The sequence below is a fragment of the Mesoplodon mirus genome, assembly GCF_964341445.2.
Source record: "Mesoplodon mirus genome assembly, chromosome: 5".
Taxonomy (NCBI): domain Eukaryota; kingdom Metazoa; phylum Chordata; class Mammalia; order Artiodactyla; family Ziphiidae; genus Mesoplodon; species Mesoplodon mirus.
In genome coordinates, this window is record NC_138980.1 from 17,275,392 (window position 1) to 17,294,752 (window position 19,361).

A 19,361-nucleotide genomic window follows, 5' to 3' on the forward strand; every position below is an offset into this window, starting at 1 on the left:
TTTTGGGCTATTTGAACTTTTCTTAGTATTCCATTTAAATTTATATATCACATTTTGGACTTTATCTCAGTATATTTTTGGTTATACTAGCGATTACAATAGCATAATTAAGTTTTCACAGTTTAGTTGGACTCAGTACTTTACCACTTCAAGTGGAATATATATTACCACCAGATTGGTCCCTTTATCCTTCACTTATTATGTTGCAGTTGTCTAAAATATTACATCTACGTCTACATACTTGGAGAACCTCATCAGAAAATATCATAATTTTTGTTTTCAGTTGTCAAACATCTTTTCCAGAGCTCTACAGGAGAATAATAGTCTATTATATTTAGCACCCCTCAATATAATTCTTCAACAAGGGGTTCTCCACCTCACTCTGGCCCCCTGTTTCTTTCTGCACCCTCTCTCCTGTCCTCACATATAAGGAAGCCTGGATTTTCCATTTCCATGAGACAGGCCCTTATCCTGGACCTTACTAAACTGTCAGGACCTGTGGCTTAGAGTTATTAAAGGCACAGTTTCTGCTTGTGAATCAATCACAAGCGGTGTTGAAGGGACTTCCCTTTTCCTTTGGAGGCAGCAATAATAGAATCAAATACAAGTGTTCACAATTGTTTCCATGTAGCTGTCTACATTTTGTTGTCCTTAGTCAATGCCTACACCTGAAAATCCTCCAGGTTTTTGGAAAAGCAGGGAGTGGGGGACTAACATTTATTGGAATACCTCCCTCTCATATATACGCATACCTCTATTAACAGAAGTGCCCTACGCAGCTCTGATGTAGTATAGCCTCTATTGTCTCAGAAACATCTCTCTCTTTTTACACACACACACACACACACACACACACACACACACACACACACACACACCTTTCATTCCTAAACAGTACAGGTAATGTATATATTTTCTCCTGGCCTTTTAGCTAGGAGACTATATGCTCAGTATGTGAACAACAACTAAGGTGACCAAATAATTTATCATGTAAGTCAGGATACTTTTGAAAGTGAAAGGGGATGCTATTACTAATGCCAAGACCTCATGAAGTGCATCATAAACAGCACTGCAGCTGGGAATGAATGGCCGAATGTGATTTGGACACAGCTGGGAGAAACCAGTGGAAACAGCCTTGACCTCGGAGGATTTGAAGGGCATGTAAGAGCAACTCCCAGGGATGAAACAATTCAGCCATTCAGATCCCTGTACCCGAACTAAAAGGGGTTTCCTTGAGTGCAATCTCTTCTCATATTCACAACCAGTCTACAAGGGAGGTGTTATTATCAGAGATAAAGAAATGGAGGCTTGGACAGTGAATGCAAAATGTCTATGATCCCCACAGCCAGAATTTCATAGAGCTGACACTAGGACTTTGCCCTCTCTGATTCCAGACACCAACCTGGAAACCCCGTAATGTCATGGACTGCATACAGACTTTGACAGCATTGGATCAGGGCTCAAATCCCAGTTCCTGGTGCTACACCAGCTCTGTGACCTTAGCTGACCTGCATGATGACAGTAGCATTGTGAGAATAGGAGCTTATGTTTATGCACTGCTTGCCATGCACCCTGCTCTGAGCTAAATGCTTTCCCCAAGTTATCACATTCACACCTCACACTAACCCCATCATGTAGGTACTCTTAGAAATCACAATTTGCAAATGAGGGAAATAGTCTGAAAGAGCCTGGCAAAGTCCCCACTGCATGGGAGATAATGAATATTAGTTCTCCTTCTCTCCTTATACAGGTCAGAGCACGATGCATGTCCTGAACAATTCTGTTTCATAATATTTTTCTGGAAGATCTTAGGAGTGGTCCGTTCTCCTAATGAATATGCCTCCTTCTCCAGTTTTTCTAAAGGCTCAAGGATTGCTTATAATATGGTGCGTATTAATTTTTTTATTTTTTATGGCCAGAATCCCTCCCACTCTTTTGAAACCATTTTGTCCCATCCTGTGGTTGTGGCCATGCATGAGAAACAGCAGGTGGTGCCAGATGACAGATGGTGTGGGAGCCCGTTTCCCAGTGGGAGGGGGAGCGAGCGAGCAAGCAAGCAAGCAGGCAGACAGCTGCCAGGAGCCCGCTCGCTTGCGCCTCGCTCTCAGAAGCTCTCACTCTAGACGCACGCAAGGCGCTGTCCTTTCAGCACCACAAGCTCCGGCTGAGGAGGGAGGACTCCTGGCCGTCCTCGTCTTCAAGTTGGCTTGAATCTGCTCTGACCACCCAAGAGTGCAGCACAGTAAGTAGGCATTTGTTTTTGCTATAACCACTCCCCAATGTCCTCCAACCCTTTCCCTTTCACTCCCACAACAACCCTATTTTGTCTAATAACGTTCCATCAGCAGGATTGACAAGAAAAATTCAGTTGTACTGGGCTTCTGGGGCAGGGGTGGGATCACCGTTTCACTTCCAAGGGAGCTGGAAAGAAATAAATGTGATTTGTTTATTTAGTTGGCAATCTTGCAATATAGGGATTGCTAACTTTCCATGGAACCAAAAAAAAAAAAAAAAAAAAGGCCCTTTGCTATTGAGGAAATGGAGGCATTCCATGGCTGAATAACAGGATCAGGTTCAAGCCAAACCTTTTTTGTTTTAGGAAATTGTATCTCCTGTACAACCTACATATTGAGTAAAAGGGTACACTACACATAGGGGCATTGAATATATTTATTGTATTTTAGGGAGATTAATGGAAAAAAACAACAACATAATAAAATAGCAACCAAGATGGTAAGCTGAAATTTATCATACTGCAGGGTGACCCAGAATAATAGGATTTATTTTTGCACTAAGAATAAGCTTTCCACTGAGATTATATGATTATGTTAGCTCTAGTGTCTTGGATTTTTTTTATGATTGTATATTTTGTATGTGAGCCTAGGATTTTCCTTGAGTTTCTTAAATTTGAAAGCTCTTAAGTGCCATGGGTAGGTGGCATATCTGGATGATTAAAGAAGTTTTACTGGATAATGGGAATCGTGTCAGGAAATCTAGCGGAAGATCGATGACTGATCTGTACACTGAAGCTGCTGGAGTGGAACTGTTGAGGACAGCGCTATTTTCTCGGTCGTCAGCCCTCTGTTTTCCTGCCTCACTTCCCACTGTAACTAGAATCCCACTGCTTGCCTTAGGTCTGGGAAGAAAGGCGTAAGGATGGTGAAGCTGAACAGTAACCCCAGTGAGAAGGGAACCAAGCCGCCTTCGGTTGAGGATGGCTTCCAGACCGTCCCCCTCATCACTCCCTTGGAGGTTAATCACTTACAGCTACCTGCTCCGGAAAAGGTAAAGCAGGTGCTCTTTTCCTCATCAGCCCCCCATGCTCCCCCCTTCCCAGGAAATAAAGCAGCAAAAAATTCCACCTCCCCCAAACCCTTTCATTCCCTCATCAGCCAAATACGTTCCCTTTCTTGTAAAATGTAGTTATTCCTTCCAGAGACATGACATCTCTTATGTTATTTCAGATTTATGGTAAGTGTTTATTCTTTTTTTTTGTTCACATATACGTACATGAGCAAGAAAATAATCTTTCCTCTTAAAAGTTTCATCATAGTAGATGACTACTAATAAGCTTCTAGATGATGAAAGAGAAAATTGTCTTGATTATTTTGGGAAGGTGTTTCAAAAATTGACTGCTACAGATTTGAGGACAGAGAATTGGATGCAGTCCAACAGGCATTTAGTTTGCACCTCCTAAGGCCCCATTCCTATGCTGCAAGTTGGTTATAAAAAGACACATTACAAAATCCCTTTTCAGTATAACACTTAAATTAATATAAAGCATCATGGTAAATGCAGTGCCTGAGCATTACAAAGATTGTGAGAGCACAGGAGTGGAAAAAACTAAACTCTGTTGTGTCAGAGAGGGGACTGGGGGGACAGATTAGGTAAGCTGCAGAGGAGAACATTTGAATTTGGCTTTTAAAGGTGAGTAAAAACCTCCCGGGTAGACCATTGGAGGAAAAGGCATTTAAGGCAAAGGGCACACATATGCAAAGGATGGAGAGCTTTTGGGAAATAGCATGACTGAAGTAGAGTGTCTTTGGCGGAGGCGTGGCTTGAAATGAGTGACTGGCTGATGGCACATCTCCTGACATGGGAGTAGTCCATGAAGAATGGAGGTGAGCAATTATACAAAAGTGGTGGAGTTATCCCATGGACATAGGTGGGAGAAAGGATATTGTTTAAGATACATCAGAGAGAACTTGGGGTTTTATAATGTGAGCTTTTACATACCATAAGAGAGAGATTTGGAGGCAAATGATGAAGTTCCCTTGCTGAAGAGTGAACAATGGATCATTCCATTTGTTTGATTTTCTCATCGGCATCTACAGGAGGGCATTGTGTGTCTTAACCAATTGGCTCTATCCAATGAAAAGAAGAGGAGCCAAAGCTAGATAAACGTCCTGGCTGATTGGCTAAGGCTTGAGTCATCTGTTTTGAAAGTGCAGAGATTGTCAGTATGAAAATGTGCATAAGGGTGGCAGAAATAAAGAATCCTTGAGCCATTCTGAGAAACTGGCAAGATCTTTTGAAAATAAAATTTGAACAGGCAGTTAGCACTAAAGAAATGTGAAGGAACAGTATTAATTGGGTATTGGCTACCTTTATAGCAGAGGTTCTCAGTTTTTGACTTGAATATTAGAGTCACCCGGGGAGCTTTTGAAAATCCTGATATCTGTATCAGAGCAATTGTATCAGAATCTCTGGGGGTGAGACCCAGGTGTCAATATTAATTAAATCATCCCAGGTGACTCCTGTGTGCAGCCAAAGTTGAGCACCACTGTGTTAGATGCACATTACCCAGGGATTATACATCCATGTTTGTGGGCAAAAGGTGAAGGACCAGAGAAATTTGGTTAGTTATCCAAATTCACAGAAGGAGTAAGTGGCAATGCTGGAATTTGATCCCAGATGTAATGGAAATTGAGGAGAAGCAGAGGGAATATTATCTCAAGATTTTGTGAAGTTTCAGGAAGAATCTTTACCCTTTGCAGTCTCGAAGATCTGTATGTCCCTGACAGGTATGCAAGGAAAAGGGATTGTGGTGAGGTCACTTCTCCTCTTAGCTCTACACACATCTGCAGGTCATCCAGAGGTATCATGGCCTCTGTCTCCCCTTACTCCCCACCCCATTTCCCACCTCCAAGGGCTTCTTTCTTTCCTTAAGAGAGGAGACACACCTGATAACCACTGCACATCTGGTCCAGATGTCCCAAAGCCTGAAGATAATACATTGTGGACTTGCATGCATGGAAAGGAAACCAAAGTATCCTGTAAGATGCAAAACTCTAAAGGAACACATTGCTACAGGGGCACATCACAGACTCACTCTGATGTTCATGATAAAGCCTTTGTACCAGGCAGACCTCAGTGTTCTCCGCTATGAAGTGGGGAGGATCACACCTACTTCACAATGGTTGGGGCAAAGTTAGATGTGGCCTTATAAATAAAGTGCCTGGCACAAAACTAACCATAAGAGAATAAAAATTATCATTTTCATGTGCCTCTTAAATGCTAGATGCTGCTGTAAATCACAAGTACACACACACACACACACACATACAATGTTCTTTCATCCTTGCAATAGTTAAAGGACCTAATAAGGGAGTTGCTACTTTGATCCAATTTTTAAAGACGATAAAACTCAGGCATGGAGTGGTAAAGTCACTTCCCAAAGTGCAGAGTTGGTAAGCATCCTGGCAAAATCTGGAGACTTTTGGTATTGGCTACCTGTTCTAGAACCTTCCACCTCAGCAGGAATAGGGAGCCAGCTGGTCTGGGAGTCCCCAGACTTGGACTCTAGCAAGAGCTCCGTCACCAACCTCAGCTCAACTCCTGTGAGTTGTTTCTCTTCCCTTAGACCTCTGTCTTCTCTTCTCTGAGTGGGAAATTATATCAGCAGTTTTCTGTGCTAGGATTTAGATTTTATAATATTTACAAGAGTAAACCAGGTTTTTCCCCCTGACATTAGAACAGATGTGTTAACAGTAAATTCCACTCAAGAAGCCAAATGCTGAGAGCAGTGTTGTGTTTACCAGCACAGACTCGGAAGCCCCTCTCTTGGGGGGTTCACTGCTCTACCTTTTATGAGCCTACCTTGGCTGAGGACTTGAGTGAGGTTCTCTAACTGGCTCAGCCTCAGCCTCCTCGTGGGTAGAGGGGGGACTCAACCTCACGGGGCTGTAGAGAAGGCAAGGTGAGTTCTGACACAGTTGTCAGCTCTCTCATTATGTCCAGCCAGATGGTGAGGGTTTGAAGCTAAAAAGGTTATCAGAAAGAAGTATATTTAACCCCAATGTTACATCATGGGTTTTCCTCTTGAAAATGTAAAATACAGAGTGTGCTTGGTGTGTAATACTGACAATTATCTTGTTCACTAAATACTCTTTAGTATGGAATGCAAGTTTCTGGGGAAAAGCTTTTGGAGGCTAAGTGGTGAGGATGAGCATGTCTGAAACTCTTGCTCTGGGCTAGGAATGGGCCATGCAGGGCTTTCATAACTGTCGTTTCAGTTAATCTTCCCAACAGCCCTGTGAGGTGGGTGTTAGTGCACCCATTTCACTGGTTGGGAAACTGAGGCTCAGATCAATGGAGTGACTTGTCCAGGCTTCACAGAGAGAGTGGAAGAGCTGGGGTTGGAACCCCGGTGCACCTGACACCACAGCTTTCCCCTCTGCACCATGCTACCTTCGATAATGAGAAGCCTCCCATCCCCAGGCAGTGCTTCCTCAAACTCTGCATTCCCTCATCTATGGCCATGGCTTCTTCTTGAGCTCTCCTGGACATGCAGGTGGGGCCTGGGGCGATCCTGCAGAGAGAATGTCATGGCCTCCAGGGCTCCTTCCCTACCCAGTGCTAGCGGGACTGTGCTTGCATTAGGAGACGAGATTGGCTGGCCTCGTGGTTGTTTCCCCACCTCTTCTATCACGCTAATCAATCCTCCACAGCGGGCCTGCAGTAGTGCCTCTGGACTTGTGACCAGTCCTTCTCCCATGGAAAGCCTTTCCAGTCACCCGCACAGGGTACAGTCCTCACATCCTGACCTTGGCGCTCCAGGTCCTCCATTATCTGCCCCACTGGCTTCCATTCCTATCACTCCTCCCTTTGTACCTTGAACACCAGCAGGTCAGAACTACCTAGAGCCATGGTTTTCAACCGGGGGTGTCTTTTCCCCCCAGAGAGACATTTGACCATGTCTGGAGACATTTTTGGTTGTGACAATAGGAGGAGGGATGTTTTGGGCCAGGAATACTGCTAAATATCCTACAATGCACAAAATTCCACCCCCTACCCCCCAAAAAAAGAATTGCCCTGCTCAAAATGTCAACACTGCTGAGGTTGAGAAACCCCGCCCTGGAACTTTCTACACTCTCCAGGGTATTTCTTGCTCCCTCCTCTTTGCCCACGCCATTCTTTCTGCCCAAAATGCTCTTCTTGCCTCTTTGCCTGTCTGATAAGCCAGTGCTCATCTTCCTAAGCCCAGTTCAGAGAGCAGCTCTCCTGGATACCTTCCCTAACCACCCACAATTATAGCTAAGGTTATACTTATTACACTGGAAGGTACTCACTCTCTCATCCAGCATGTCTATTGGGCACCTTCTATGTGCCAGGCCAGGCTATGCATATACAGCCATGAAAAGTCAGGCATGGCCGTTGCTTTCATGGAGCTTCCTGTTCAGTGGGGCAGAGGGACTTCAAACAAGCCAGCACACAAATAGAAATACAGAGATGCAAACTGCAAGAAGGGCTATTAAGGAAAGAATAAGGTGCTGTATTGTTAAGAGGCGATAAGACTTAAGGGGATTAAATTATGATGGGGCTTCCCTGGTGGCGCAGTGGTTGAGAGTCCGCCTGCCAATGCAGGGGACACAGGTTCGTGCCCCGGTCCGGAAGATCCAACATGCCGCGGAGCGGCTGGGCCCGTGAGCCATGGCTGCTGAGCCTGCGCGTCCGGAGCCTGTGCTCCGCAATGAGTGAGGCCACAACAGTGAGAGGCCCGCGTACCACAATAAATAAATAAATAAATAAATAAATAAATAAATAATGATGGCAGGATGGTCAGGGGAGGTCCTTCTGAGGAAGGAGCCCTGACTGAGAGATGGAGGATGGGTTGGTAAGGGGAGTAGGAGGCAGAGGGACCAGCATGTGGACAGGCACTGAGGGAATGGGAGGAACAGTCCAGAGGTCGGTTTGGCTGGGTCAGCTGAGGGAGGGGGAGAGACTTGGGAGATGACGTGGGGTGGGCACCAGTTCATGAGGGGCCCCATGCATTTTTCTGAAGAGGCTGGCTTAAAGAGGAGAGTAACAGGATCAGCTTTCTATTTTAGGAAGATTTCTCTGGCTGCAGTGGGCCACCCTAGGGCCAAGGGACTCATGCTTGTCTCCTGGTCTCTTCTTCCTCTTTTCTCCAATCCATCTTCCAAATGAGGCAGCACCAGAGAAAAGTCCCCCAAACAGAGGCTACCTGGTTTCCTGCAGTACCACCAACCCCCCAGCCCTGGCCATGTATGGTGGAAGAAAAGAGTGGGGGGTAGGAGATCAGCTAGAAGATTACTGCTGTGCTCATGAAGGGGATGGTGGTGGTGGGTACTAGGACGGTGGCAGCAGAAATGGGGCGGTGGATGGATTGATGGAGACTTGGTGCTGGGTCAGCACTGAGGAGCTTTTCCTACTAGGCCTGAGGGTCCTGGCTCTGTCTCATCTTTGTAGCCTTAGTCCTGGCCTATGGTGGGCAGCAGGAAATGGTGGCTGAATGAGACCCCCTGCCCCTTGCCTAGGGTAAGGCTGGGCTTAATTTTTCCATTTGAATCTAGGCAGTCTGGTGGCTCTCTCTAGGCCATGGGAGCAAGCTCTTGAGAAGCTGGAACATCAGTCTGTAGATACCAAATTCCAGGACGTGCCTTTGGTTTATCTAAGTGACCACGATAACCCAGATGTCCCCACAACTCCTCTGTGAGGTTGTAACCATGCAAAACAGGCTCAGAGAAGGGGAATGCTGTCCTAGGACACACCAAAAGAAAACAGTGCAGCCAAGATCTGCACCCAAGAGTGCTGGGAAATGCCAGCTAAGGGATGGCTGGTCTGCGGAAAGCAAGCCACAGACCGGCACAACCCCACCTTGGCAAAGCCCCAGATGAACTGTGTATTCATCAGGCCAGCTGCCAGGCTCTAGACAAAGGTACCTTTCCTTTCTACTGGTTACTAAGTCTTTACACATCCTAGAGGACGTTGGCTCACCTGCTTGTGGGAGGAAAGGAACGCAGACATTAAAAGATCAATTATTGATTTTTAACACCCTTCAGTTTGTGTGATAGACCGCATGCTCTTTGTTGTCTTAGCGACTTGGATTCAACTCTCAGCTAAACTAATTATGTGCTGTGTGGCTTTAGGCAAGTTGCTTGGCATCTCTGGGCTTCTTTTTTTTTTTTTTCTTCTGTAAAATGAACATAATAGCTACCTAACTGGGTTACTGTGAGGAAAAAAAAAAGTGAAAATTGTCTAATGGCACAAAGATGGTGCTCACTGATAGAATTTCCTTTCTTTCACTGGATATTCGGAATATGTCTCCTGAAGGTGACATTTTTGGAGGATGACTGTAAATGTGAGACATGCTGAGAAGGATGGGGTTTCAACAGCGGGGATGCAGGGGTCCGATGGGATGGATCTGGAAGCATGTTGGGCAAAGGAGATGCTTCTCCTGTCAATGAATCCTCCATGCCTTCTTGGTCATTCTCATGGCTTCACTAGAGGGTTTCTTTCTCTCCCTATGGCTTCACTAGAGGGTTTCTTTTTCTCCCTGATACACAGAATCAGAGAACTGTCAGCCTTTCCCTGGGGAGCAGAGAATGCACACTTCTGCCGATTCCAGGCTCATTGAGCCCCCTTGTTCTGCTCTTCAGAGACTCACAAGATTATAAATCACCCTAAATTGGGCAAAGGCTCTGACTAGGTGATTCCAGCAAATAGACAAAAAATGACCCATAAGCAGATTAAAAATTATTTATAATTTGAAAATATAATTTTAATGAAACATAAATTTTTACCTTTCTGATTGGCAAAAAAAAAGTAATAGTGCCTAGTGTTGCTAACACTGGGGGAAAGCAGATCTTCTCATTGCACTCCGGTTGGTTTTAAAATTGGATGCAATGGTTTTTAGAGGGTATTTGGATATTGTTTATAAATTTAAACTGTATATCCTATTTAATTGGTATGCTTGCTACTGGCAGGAATTTATTCTATGGGTATATTTTTCAAGTATGCAAAGGCATATATATATATACATATAAAGAACAATTGGAATGTTCCATGAGATTGGAGTGGTTGGATAAACGCTGGTGCATGGATGTGGAAGAGTAAGCAATTGTTATGAGGATTTGCTTGTGTTTGCGCTAATTTGGAAAAAGCAACAGACACATTGCTCTGTTAAAACAACTTTAAAGAGTGTGGTATAGAGTGATCCCATTTGTGGAAACACGTGTGTATATTTCATTCTTATAATTCGTAAAATAGTCTTGAAAAGACACACAAGAAACCATTAGATGGTTAGAGTATGGATGGAGTGGTTGGGTTCCATTTGAAAACTTTATTCTACAATTTTCATGCATTTTTTTTACCATGAGCATATATCAAATTTTCTATTTTTAAAAAATCACCTCCATCTCACAGATGGTGAAACAGTCTCAGAGAGCTGAAGTGACTTACTTACTTGCTCACGTTCACACACGGAGAGACCACTGTGGAACAAGCTAGTGCCCCTGCATGTAGAGGGAGGCCTGTATAGATGCACATGCATTATAGCAATGCAGTTTGAATTTGAATCCTAATTCCACCACCTACTCGCTGTGTGACCCTGGGCCAGTTTACTAACCACTATGTCTCTCTGTTTTCTCGTTGTTAAAACGAGGACAGGAATATCTTCCTCTAAGAATTGTTTAAAGGGTAAAATGAGAAAATGCATGTCGAATGTTTATCACAGTGCCCGGCAGAGAGTAACTGCTTAATGCAAGGTTGTTGGATAAACCAACAACCATCATCATCAGTTCAGTCCCAGAATCAGGATTGTCTTTCCTGAAGTGCACGGGTCTGGCCCCAGGCTGTAGGAAGGCTTGAGCAGAGAGGTGGGCTGGGCCTTACCCTATAGGGGACAGGCCTGGGTGGCAGAGCTGTGGGCCGGCCTTGCTGTAGTGACTCCGGCCCAGGCAGCTAGCCTCTGCTCAGAGCAGGAGCTGGCCGTCCCTGTAGGAGCCAATGAAGAGTCGCTCACCTTGCCCAATTCTATGTCTTGCCTGAGAGTTGGAGAGTCATAGACTTATTGGGCTAGCCCATCCATTTGAGGCCATACTGGCCAGCCTTCCATTCTGCCCTGAGAAATCAAAGGCCCAGCAAGTAAAAGAGACTCAGTTCCACAGAAAGAGCCCTGGACTGGGAGTCAGCATGTCCATACTAGAGTCCTACTTCTGACACTGCCTTGTTATGTGACCTGCAGCAAATCCCTTCCCCTTTCTGGGCTTCCATGTCCCCATCGGTGAATGGGTGGGATTGGACAACACTGCCACTAATGTACTCTGAGCACTGACATTTTACCTTGTGTTCTGGGCCCACTACCAAACTTCAAGGGTCCAGGGAAAGACTCCAACCCAAAGAGATAGAGTGTGGGTTGAGGAGTGAGGCAGTAAATGGGAGAAGGTTCCCAACTATGTATTCAGGCCCCATTGGGGTGACTTCACCTTGTCTCTTTAGATGAAGGATTCATTCATTTGTTCATTCAGTTAATAGCATTTATGGAGCATCAGGTGCCATAGGATCAGAGTTTGATTGTTACGAGTTTTGAATGATGACCTTACTAGTGGCCCTTGATCTGAGCCAGAAGCTCAGGTTCAAGCCTTGACTCTGCCTCTTAGTGGTTATGTGAGGTTGTGAAGTCATTTCTGCTCCCTGAGACTCAGGTTCCTATAAAATGGGAATAATCAGTCCTACCTCAAAGTGATTGAGAGGATTTACTGAGATATAGGATGTAAAGCTTTTGGTACAGTGCCAGGCACATAGTGGGTACCTTAAAAAAATGGTAGAAAAAAGCAACATGTTCTTGAGTTTGGATACCAGCTCAACCACTTACCAGTCATTTGATCACAGGTAAGTGACTAAAGTCTCTGAGGCTAAATTTCCTCATCTGAAAAATGGGAATAATAATGATCTTAAAGGAGAGATGTGAGGATCGGAGAGGGGGGTTTTGTGAACTAACTGAGGACACATCAGTAGGACCTGTAGGTCAGTGTCTGGTGCACAAGAGGTGCTCAGGGGCTAGCCTTTCATTGTACTGCTCCAAACTTCTCTCTTTGCTGCAGCAATGAGCCAAAGGATACAGCTTAGGTCTATTCTTGGCCTGTGCAAGTCCAGCTCATAAAAATACAATCATGCTCCTTGTCAGCACTTCTGCACTTTTATTTATTGTTCCTGCCAATCCTGGGGCCTCTCCATGTGGGAACCTCTTCATTATTGATAATTCTGGGAAGTAGTATTTTAAATTTTTATGATCTGTACTTTGCACCATCTGAACCACCATGTATTATCTGGCCTTGCCAGCAAAGGGGGAATATATCCAGATGAGGGGTCCTTTCAGATGAATAATTTATCCCATTTTCACAATGCCAATTATGTTAAATTATGTTCTTCATATCAGCTGCTGACCGAACAATGGGGACTGATGTATTGATATGAAAAGAAAACAAATGTATTTCTTTGCCCATATCCACAATGATATTTGAAAACCTGGAGTTTCATTCTCCCAAGTGTCTATAAAACCCCACTTTTAATAATAACAAGAGTAGAAAAACTTTTTTCCTCCCCTCTCTCCACTTTTTCCTCCCATTTCTGTTATTAATCAAGGAGCTCAGGGCTCTGTTTTGCTCCATTTTTTTTTTCAACTGCAGAAAATAGAGCCTTTCTTTGCACATTTATTTTCTCTTCTGTCTCTTTCTTTGCATATGCAAGCTGATTCCTCCAAGGTATAATTCATAATGATTGGCTAACATTTCTTATGCTTTCCCCTTCATAGTACTAAAAAAAGTGACTGTTACTATATCTCTCTCTTTTTTTTTTTTTGCTGTACGCGGGCCTCTCACTGTTGTGGCCTCTCCCGTTGTGGAGCACAGGCTCTGGACGCGCAGGCTCAGCGGCCATGGCCCACGGGCCCAGCCGCTCCGCGGCATGTGGGATCTTCCCGGACCGGGACATGAACCCGTGTCCCCTGCATCGGCAGGCGGACTCTCAACCACTGCGCCACCAGGGAAGCCCACTATATCTCTTTTTATAGAAGGGAAATGTTTCTGGCTCCAGTCCATGGGAGCAGCACACCACACTTCATGACATGCCCAATACCTGGTTGATTCCAGTAACTGTAGGGCTGGTTTTCCCTGCTCTCTACATCTCTCCAGTGTATCTTCACTGTGCCAGAGGCTTCTCCTCTACCTGTAATGCACACCTGGAGAGCCATTCTCTGGTTTATAATCCTTCCTCAGTTCCTCACTATTCTCAAGTTCGTCTTCAAGATGCTAGGCATGGCATTCACAGCCTCTGTTTATTGCTCACTTCACCTGCTCTGTTCCCTGGCCACTCAAAACTACCTCTTTGTGGTTTTCCCAGGTCCAGCCTCCTGGATGTCTTCTGAATGTTTGCTGGTTTATGATGCTCTCTTGGTCTAGAAATCTCTTTTTGTTTGGGTTTGGGGAGGCAAGGATGGAAACAAGGAAGCTGTCAGAGCAAAAGTTCGCGGAGAGAGGATGATGCTGTGGATTAGGGTGTTGGCAGTGTAACTGGACAAATGGGTTTATTTGAGAGAAATTTTTGAGGAAGCAGGAACTGGTGATTGGAGTGGATTTGGAGACTGAAGGGAAGGGACGGATTATGAGAGATTCCTGTATATGACTTGACATAAACAATGACATATCATGCTGCTATTTTCTTAGCTGGCGATTACACTGGGAAGAGAATGTTGAGGGCAAGATGGTTGGGGAAGGTGGGTCAGGGAACCCAAGTGCTTTGCTGTGGACGTGGTAAATTTATGTGTGTCTATCCAAGGGCAAATGTCCAGTAGGGTAATCTGAGTGCTGGGTGGGGTCTGAATTGGAGATGTAAATTTGAGAGTTATGAGAATAAAGATGGACTTGGAAATGATGGGAGTAAGAACACTCAGAAGGGACTTGTAGGAAGGAAGCATGCCCATGACCTAGCCCTGAGAGATTCTAACAGTGAGAAGTCAAGCAGAGCGGGAGGAACCTGAGGAGGAGCCTGAGGAGGGCTGGTCAGTGAGCAGGGAGAAGACCGTGGCTCCGGGAGGAGGACTTTTAAGGAGGAATGAGTGGTCAAAGAATATTACTGAGAGGTCGAAGAAGATGAGGCCAGCAGACTGCCCATTTGTTCCAGGCAAATGGGCAAAGACCTGCTTTTGTCATGGAGAAGGGGTTCTAATGAGCTAACACTTCCTTAGGGGCAAAGGTAAAATATTACCTGGGTTGCTTTTGGAGAAAATATGGTATAGCTAAAGAGAGGAGCAGATGACTGAGGACTGACACAGGGTCAGTCAACCTGTCTGTTGGCCTAGTTTGAACTCAGTGGTTTGAGAAGTGTTCTGAAGCCAAAAGAAATGTTTTCATTAGAAACTCACTCAGGGCATAAGCAACATCTCATAGGGGTTCAGGGCAAAGTAGTATATGGATTTAAAGGAGGGCTATGACCCCAACTCTGCTTAAACTCAACATCACTCCTGCAAATGGTAAATGGTATATTAACTATATATATTTATTCAGATAATATATACATTACTTTTTATATATTGAACTTGATATAAATGAAATCACACGGGACATAAAAAATACTTTTTTTGCATCAGATTTCTTTAGTTCAATATAAAGTCTGTGAGAGTCACCCATGTCTATGTAGCATTGCTGTGTAACATTCCATCTTATGAATAAACCACAATTTATCCATTCTCCTGTTAATAGACATTTGGGTTATTCTCAGTTCTGTGCTATTATGAAACAAGTGGCTATGAACATTGTTGTGTGTATCTTTTGGTGGATTCATAATATTTTGAGGTGATTTTTTGCTGGTGCCGAGAAAATCTATTGGTTTTGTTATACTTATTTAGTACTTGACCATCTTACTAAATTCGAATAGATTTTCAATTCATTTTTTCTTGGAACACATTTCTATCAGATAGAAAGCTTTTCACCTCAAGTACTAGAAAACACAACCTAAATTGGATTAAGGTTCAAAAAGTATATATTTGCTCCCCTCCCCGCCCCCATGACTGCAGGGTACAGCATGTGTCTGGTTTCAGGCAAGGTGTGATCCAGAGGGCAGGGTGTCATCAGGGCTCATCTTCTCTTCTCCGGGGTCCTCTTGGCTCTGCCCTCTTTTGTATGCTGCCTTTGACCTCATCTTGGCTCCTCCCCATAGTAGCAACAATTGCTTCAGCTGTTTCAGAAATAAGTCCTCACCACACCATCCAGGGGAAGAACATGTTCTTTAGGGAACACTCATAAAGAGCAAGGAGGTGCCTTCCCCCAAGTTCCCAGTCTGTATTGCCTCATATCTCTTTGATTCAATTTAGGTAATATGCCCATCTCTGAGCCAATCAAATTTTGTGATCAATAGAATAATAGGCTCTGATTGGTTTAACCTAATTAGGGTCCATCCTTGCCATCAAGAAAGGCATCAGTTCCATCAAACCACATGGCTGCCACATGGGACAGGGGTGAGTTCTTGAAAGCAATATCAGGCGGCAGGGGGGGTTTGATTGAAGAAGGAAATGGATGTTAGAGAAGCAACCACAAAATATTTATTATGACAATTATAATGATATTGGCTGTAATGGTTATTCATTGTCTCATTCCAATAGTAATATTTGTTTAGTTTTGTCTCCTATCTCAACATGTTGGCCTCTGCATGAGGTCTTGAAAATTTACATGGAATGATATAAATGGTTTAGGGCTTTTTGAGAAGTTTTGGGAAAGGTGTTTATAAAAATAAAGGGGCAGAGGGAAAGACTAAGAAGCTTAAGAAGAAGCTAAGAACTAAGAAGCTAAATGCTTCTTAACACTTGATGTGTTATGTTTGAGACCAGTCTGATGGCTAAGGATCTAGAAATGAAGGACTCAAGCTAAGAGATGGTTAAGATGGGCTTGGCAATGTGGGAAGGCATATTAGTTTTCTGTTGCTATGTAACAAATTATCAAAGCTTTAGTGGCTCAAAACAGCACAAGTTTATTATCTCACAGTTTGTATAGGTCAGAAGTTCAGGCACAGTTTAGATGGGTTCTGTGCTCGGGGGTCTCATGGGTCTGAAATCAAGCTGTCAGCTAGGCTGCATTCTCATCTGGTTCTTGGGGTCCTTTTCCAAGCTCATTCAGGTTGTTGGCAGAATTCAGTTACTTGTGGTGGTAGGACTGAAGTCCCCATTTTCTTGAGTGACCTGGCTGTTGATTGGGGTCATTTTCAACTCCTAGAGTCCACCCTCAGGTACTAGCTGCATGGCTCTCTCACAACATGTTGACTTACTTCTTCAAGGCCAGCAGGAGAATCTCTCTCCAGTCTGCTGTGACCGGGTTTGCATAGCATACTCATGGGAGTGACTATGCCATCATATTCACAGGTCCTGTCCTCACTCTTGAGGGAGGAGATTATACAGTGCATGTACACAGGGGTGGGAAGCTTGGAGACCATCTTAGAATGCTGTCTATCATAAAAGGCAAAAGCAGTTATTGCCCTAAGGCTTATAGGTCACATGGCACACTGACCAGGAAATTCACTATCTTAGAAATAGACGTTGAGATGTATTATAATATATTTTTATATATACATACAGACATTAGATATATACACACACACAACATGGGTGATTGGGAGAAGAAACTATAATTCCCAGTTTGTGAATATTTCTAAAAATGTGGATTCAGAGAAATGATCAGACACCTAAATTTTCAATATACTTCATAGCCTGTCAGTTGATCTAGTGATATTCCAAATATTTTTAATCATTACAATTTGTAGAATATATTTTAAGTTCACAAAACACCTGCACATACATCATTTCATTTGGCCCTTCCCAGAACGTTGTGAGTTTCTAATAGAAACACTTAGCCTGTGAACCATGCCTTGGCATTTACTCTTACATTTGTATTAGCTCTTAACTCTCACTAACACATTGAAGTTCACATGACACAAAAACAGCCAAATGTGTAGATTACATGCTATTTTACACTTTTGTTTATTTGACCATGTGGTGCATTTTGCATAAAGTATCTTGTCTTGTTCACCCAGCAAACTTCTATTCAACCTTGAAACCTTTTTTTTCAGACCACGCTTGAACAGTATTTTTCTTGAGAAATCCTTGCCTTGCTCTCAAAGGGCTGGATAGGGAGGACCTGCAGGCTGACAGGTGCAAGTGAGGCCCGATTCCATATCTGCCTCAGACATCTATTGGAAGAACATTTGGCAGCACTCAGAGTCAGTGTTCAAAAAAAACATTGTTATTGAATGAACAGTCTGAGTGCTTAACTTATATTAACTCATTTAAGCCTCCTAACAACCCAAACAGGTAGTGATGGTTATTTTCCCATTTAATAGATGAGAAAACTAAGACACAGAAGGCATAGTACTTGAGCCAGATTCAAACCCAAAGCACAATGTTTCATCTCCCTACAATATTGACAGTATCAGTATTTGCCCCACAGTACAGAATTAAGTGAGATAGTTCATGTCAAGCACTCAGTGTCTGCTGTATAGTAAATTTGCAAAGCATGAGGGATATTTTTATTACTTGTGGCAAAGAAGCTTCTGCTTTCCTATTCTTTGGAACAGGAGATAGAAAAAAATAAAAAGAACATTCCCCACCCCACTCCCCCACAAAACCCTCATCCTTGTTTAGCTGTACCATTGCTTTAAGGAAGCCAGGGCTCACTTTTTAATATTTGGAGGAGCAGAATCCAAAGGGGGTGGAGCACAGCAACAGAATTTACATTTGCAAATGAGTTCTAAATGTCAGGGAAGGAGTGATGTTCTAGATGAGCTGGGACCCAGATCCTCCTTAACTAACATATTTAAGTGCCACACCGTAGATGTTCAATAACAGTAGTTCCTCCCCATCCTTTCCTTTTTGAGCTATATTTTCTCCAAGGTATGCCTCACAGACCTTAAAGAAAATTCTTCATAGGATTCTTGCAGGAGTACATACACTTGATTATTGTCTCTAGGAAAACCTGGTGAAAGTTTTCAGTGAAAATTTGGTTAATTTAAGCACTAATGAGAAGAATGATCATAGTTAGAAGGTTGCTTCCTTTGAGCTGTGTGACCTTGGACCAGTGATTTGACAGCTCTGTGCTTCAGTTTTCCTTTCAGGAGAATAGAAATAGCAGTGGTATGTAGACAAAGTATATGGAGGGCTTGATCTAGCTCTGGCACATAATAAATTATTCCAAAAGTATTACCCACTATCATCTCATTCAACCCTCAAAACAGCCTTGTTAACTAGGGGTTATGATTATGATTATTGTCCATATTTTACAGCTGAGGCCTCAAGACTCAGACAGCTTCTGTGTTACCCATGACACTGTGACACTTGGCAATAGTTATTGATTATATGTCAAGTTTCTTTTTTCTTCCATTTTGCCTACACAGTGGGATGGAGTTCCATAAATGTCTTGGCAGGTTGACAGCTTATCTTGAAAAGATATTAACCACCTCTGCAAAATATTCAGACTTCAGAAAAATAAGATGATACAATAGATTCAATAGACCTTTATGTTTTTCTTTGTGGAAGTCCCTAAATGAAATTGGAATTAAGTATATGTGCAAAAGTTTTGTTACAAGATGTTCATCATAACTTGTTTATATACCCTGAACTGTGGAAACAACCTACGTGTTCAACCATCAAGACTGGTTAGATTAATTGTGGTATATACATACAATGAAATATTAAACTATATCAAAAGGCAAAATGAAATCATATACTTTTCTACATGGAGAAAATGTTAGTAGAGTGTTGTGTGATAAAATGAAGTATGAATCCATTTCATAAAAGTATATATTTGCATAAATAGCAAATACATATGCAGAATATGTGCATATATATGCATATAAAAACTGGAAAGGTGAGACCAAAATTCTCACCTATGGCTGTCTGCTGGAATTGGAAAGTATTATGGGTAATTTGAATTTTCTATTTTCTTGTGTTTGTTTGAGTGGGAGGCTCTTTATTTTCTGATCTTTATGCAATACACAGTAAATTCTAGTTACTAAAAAAAAGGAACAGAAAAGTCTTTCAAGTCTCTATGCATGCTAACACTGGTTGAACATTTCAG

The 19,361-nt window shown here is 43.1% G+C and overlaps 1 protein-coding gene across 1 annotated transcript in view; it reads left to right on the forward strand.

The window, feature by feature from the left end:
* Nucleotides 1-3,141: 3,141 nt before the first annotated feature.
* Nucleotides 3,142-19,361, forward strand: part of NSG2 (neuronal vesicle trafficking associated 2) — a gene marked incomplete at its 3' end in the record, with an annotated part of 56,094 nt that continues 39,874 nt past the window's right edge. The window contains exon 1 of the mRNA XM_082622584.1: nucleotides 3,142-3,285. Coding sequence (XP_082478710.1) covers nucleotides 3,157-3,285 — 129 coding nt within the window. The 5' untranslated portion in view covers nucleotides 3,142-3,156. The remainder of the gene's footprint in view (nucleotides 3,286-19,361) is intronic.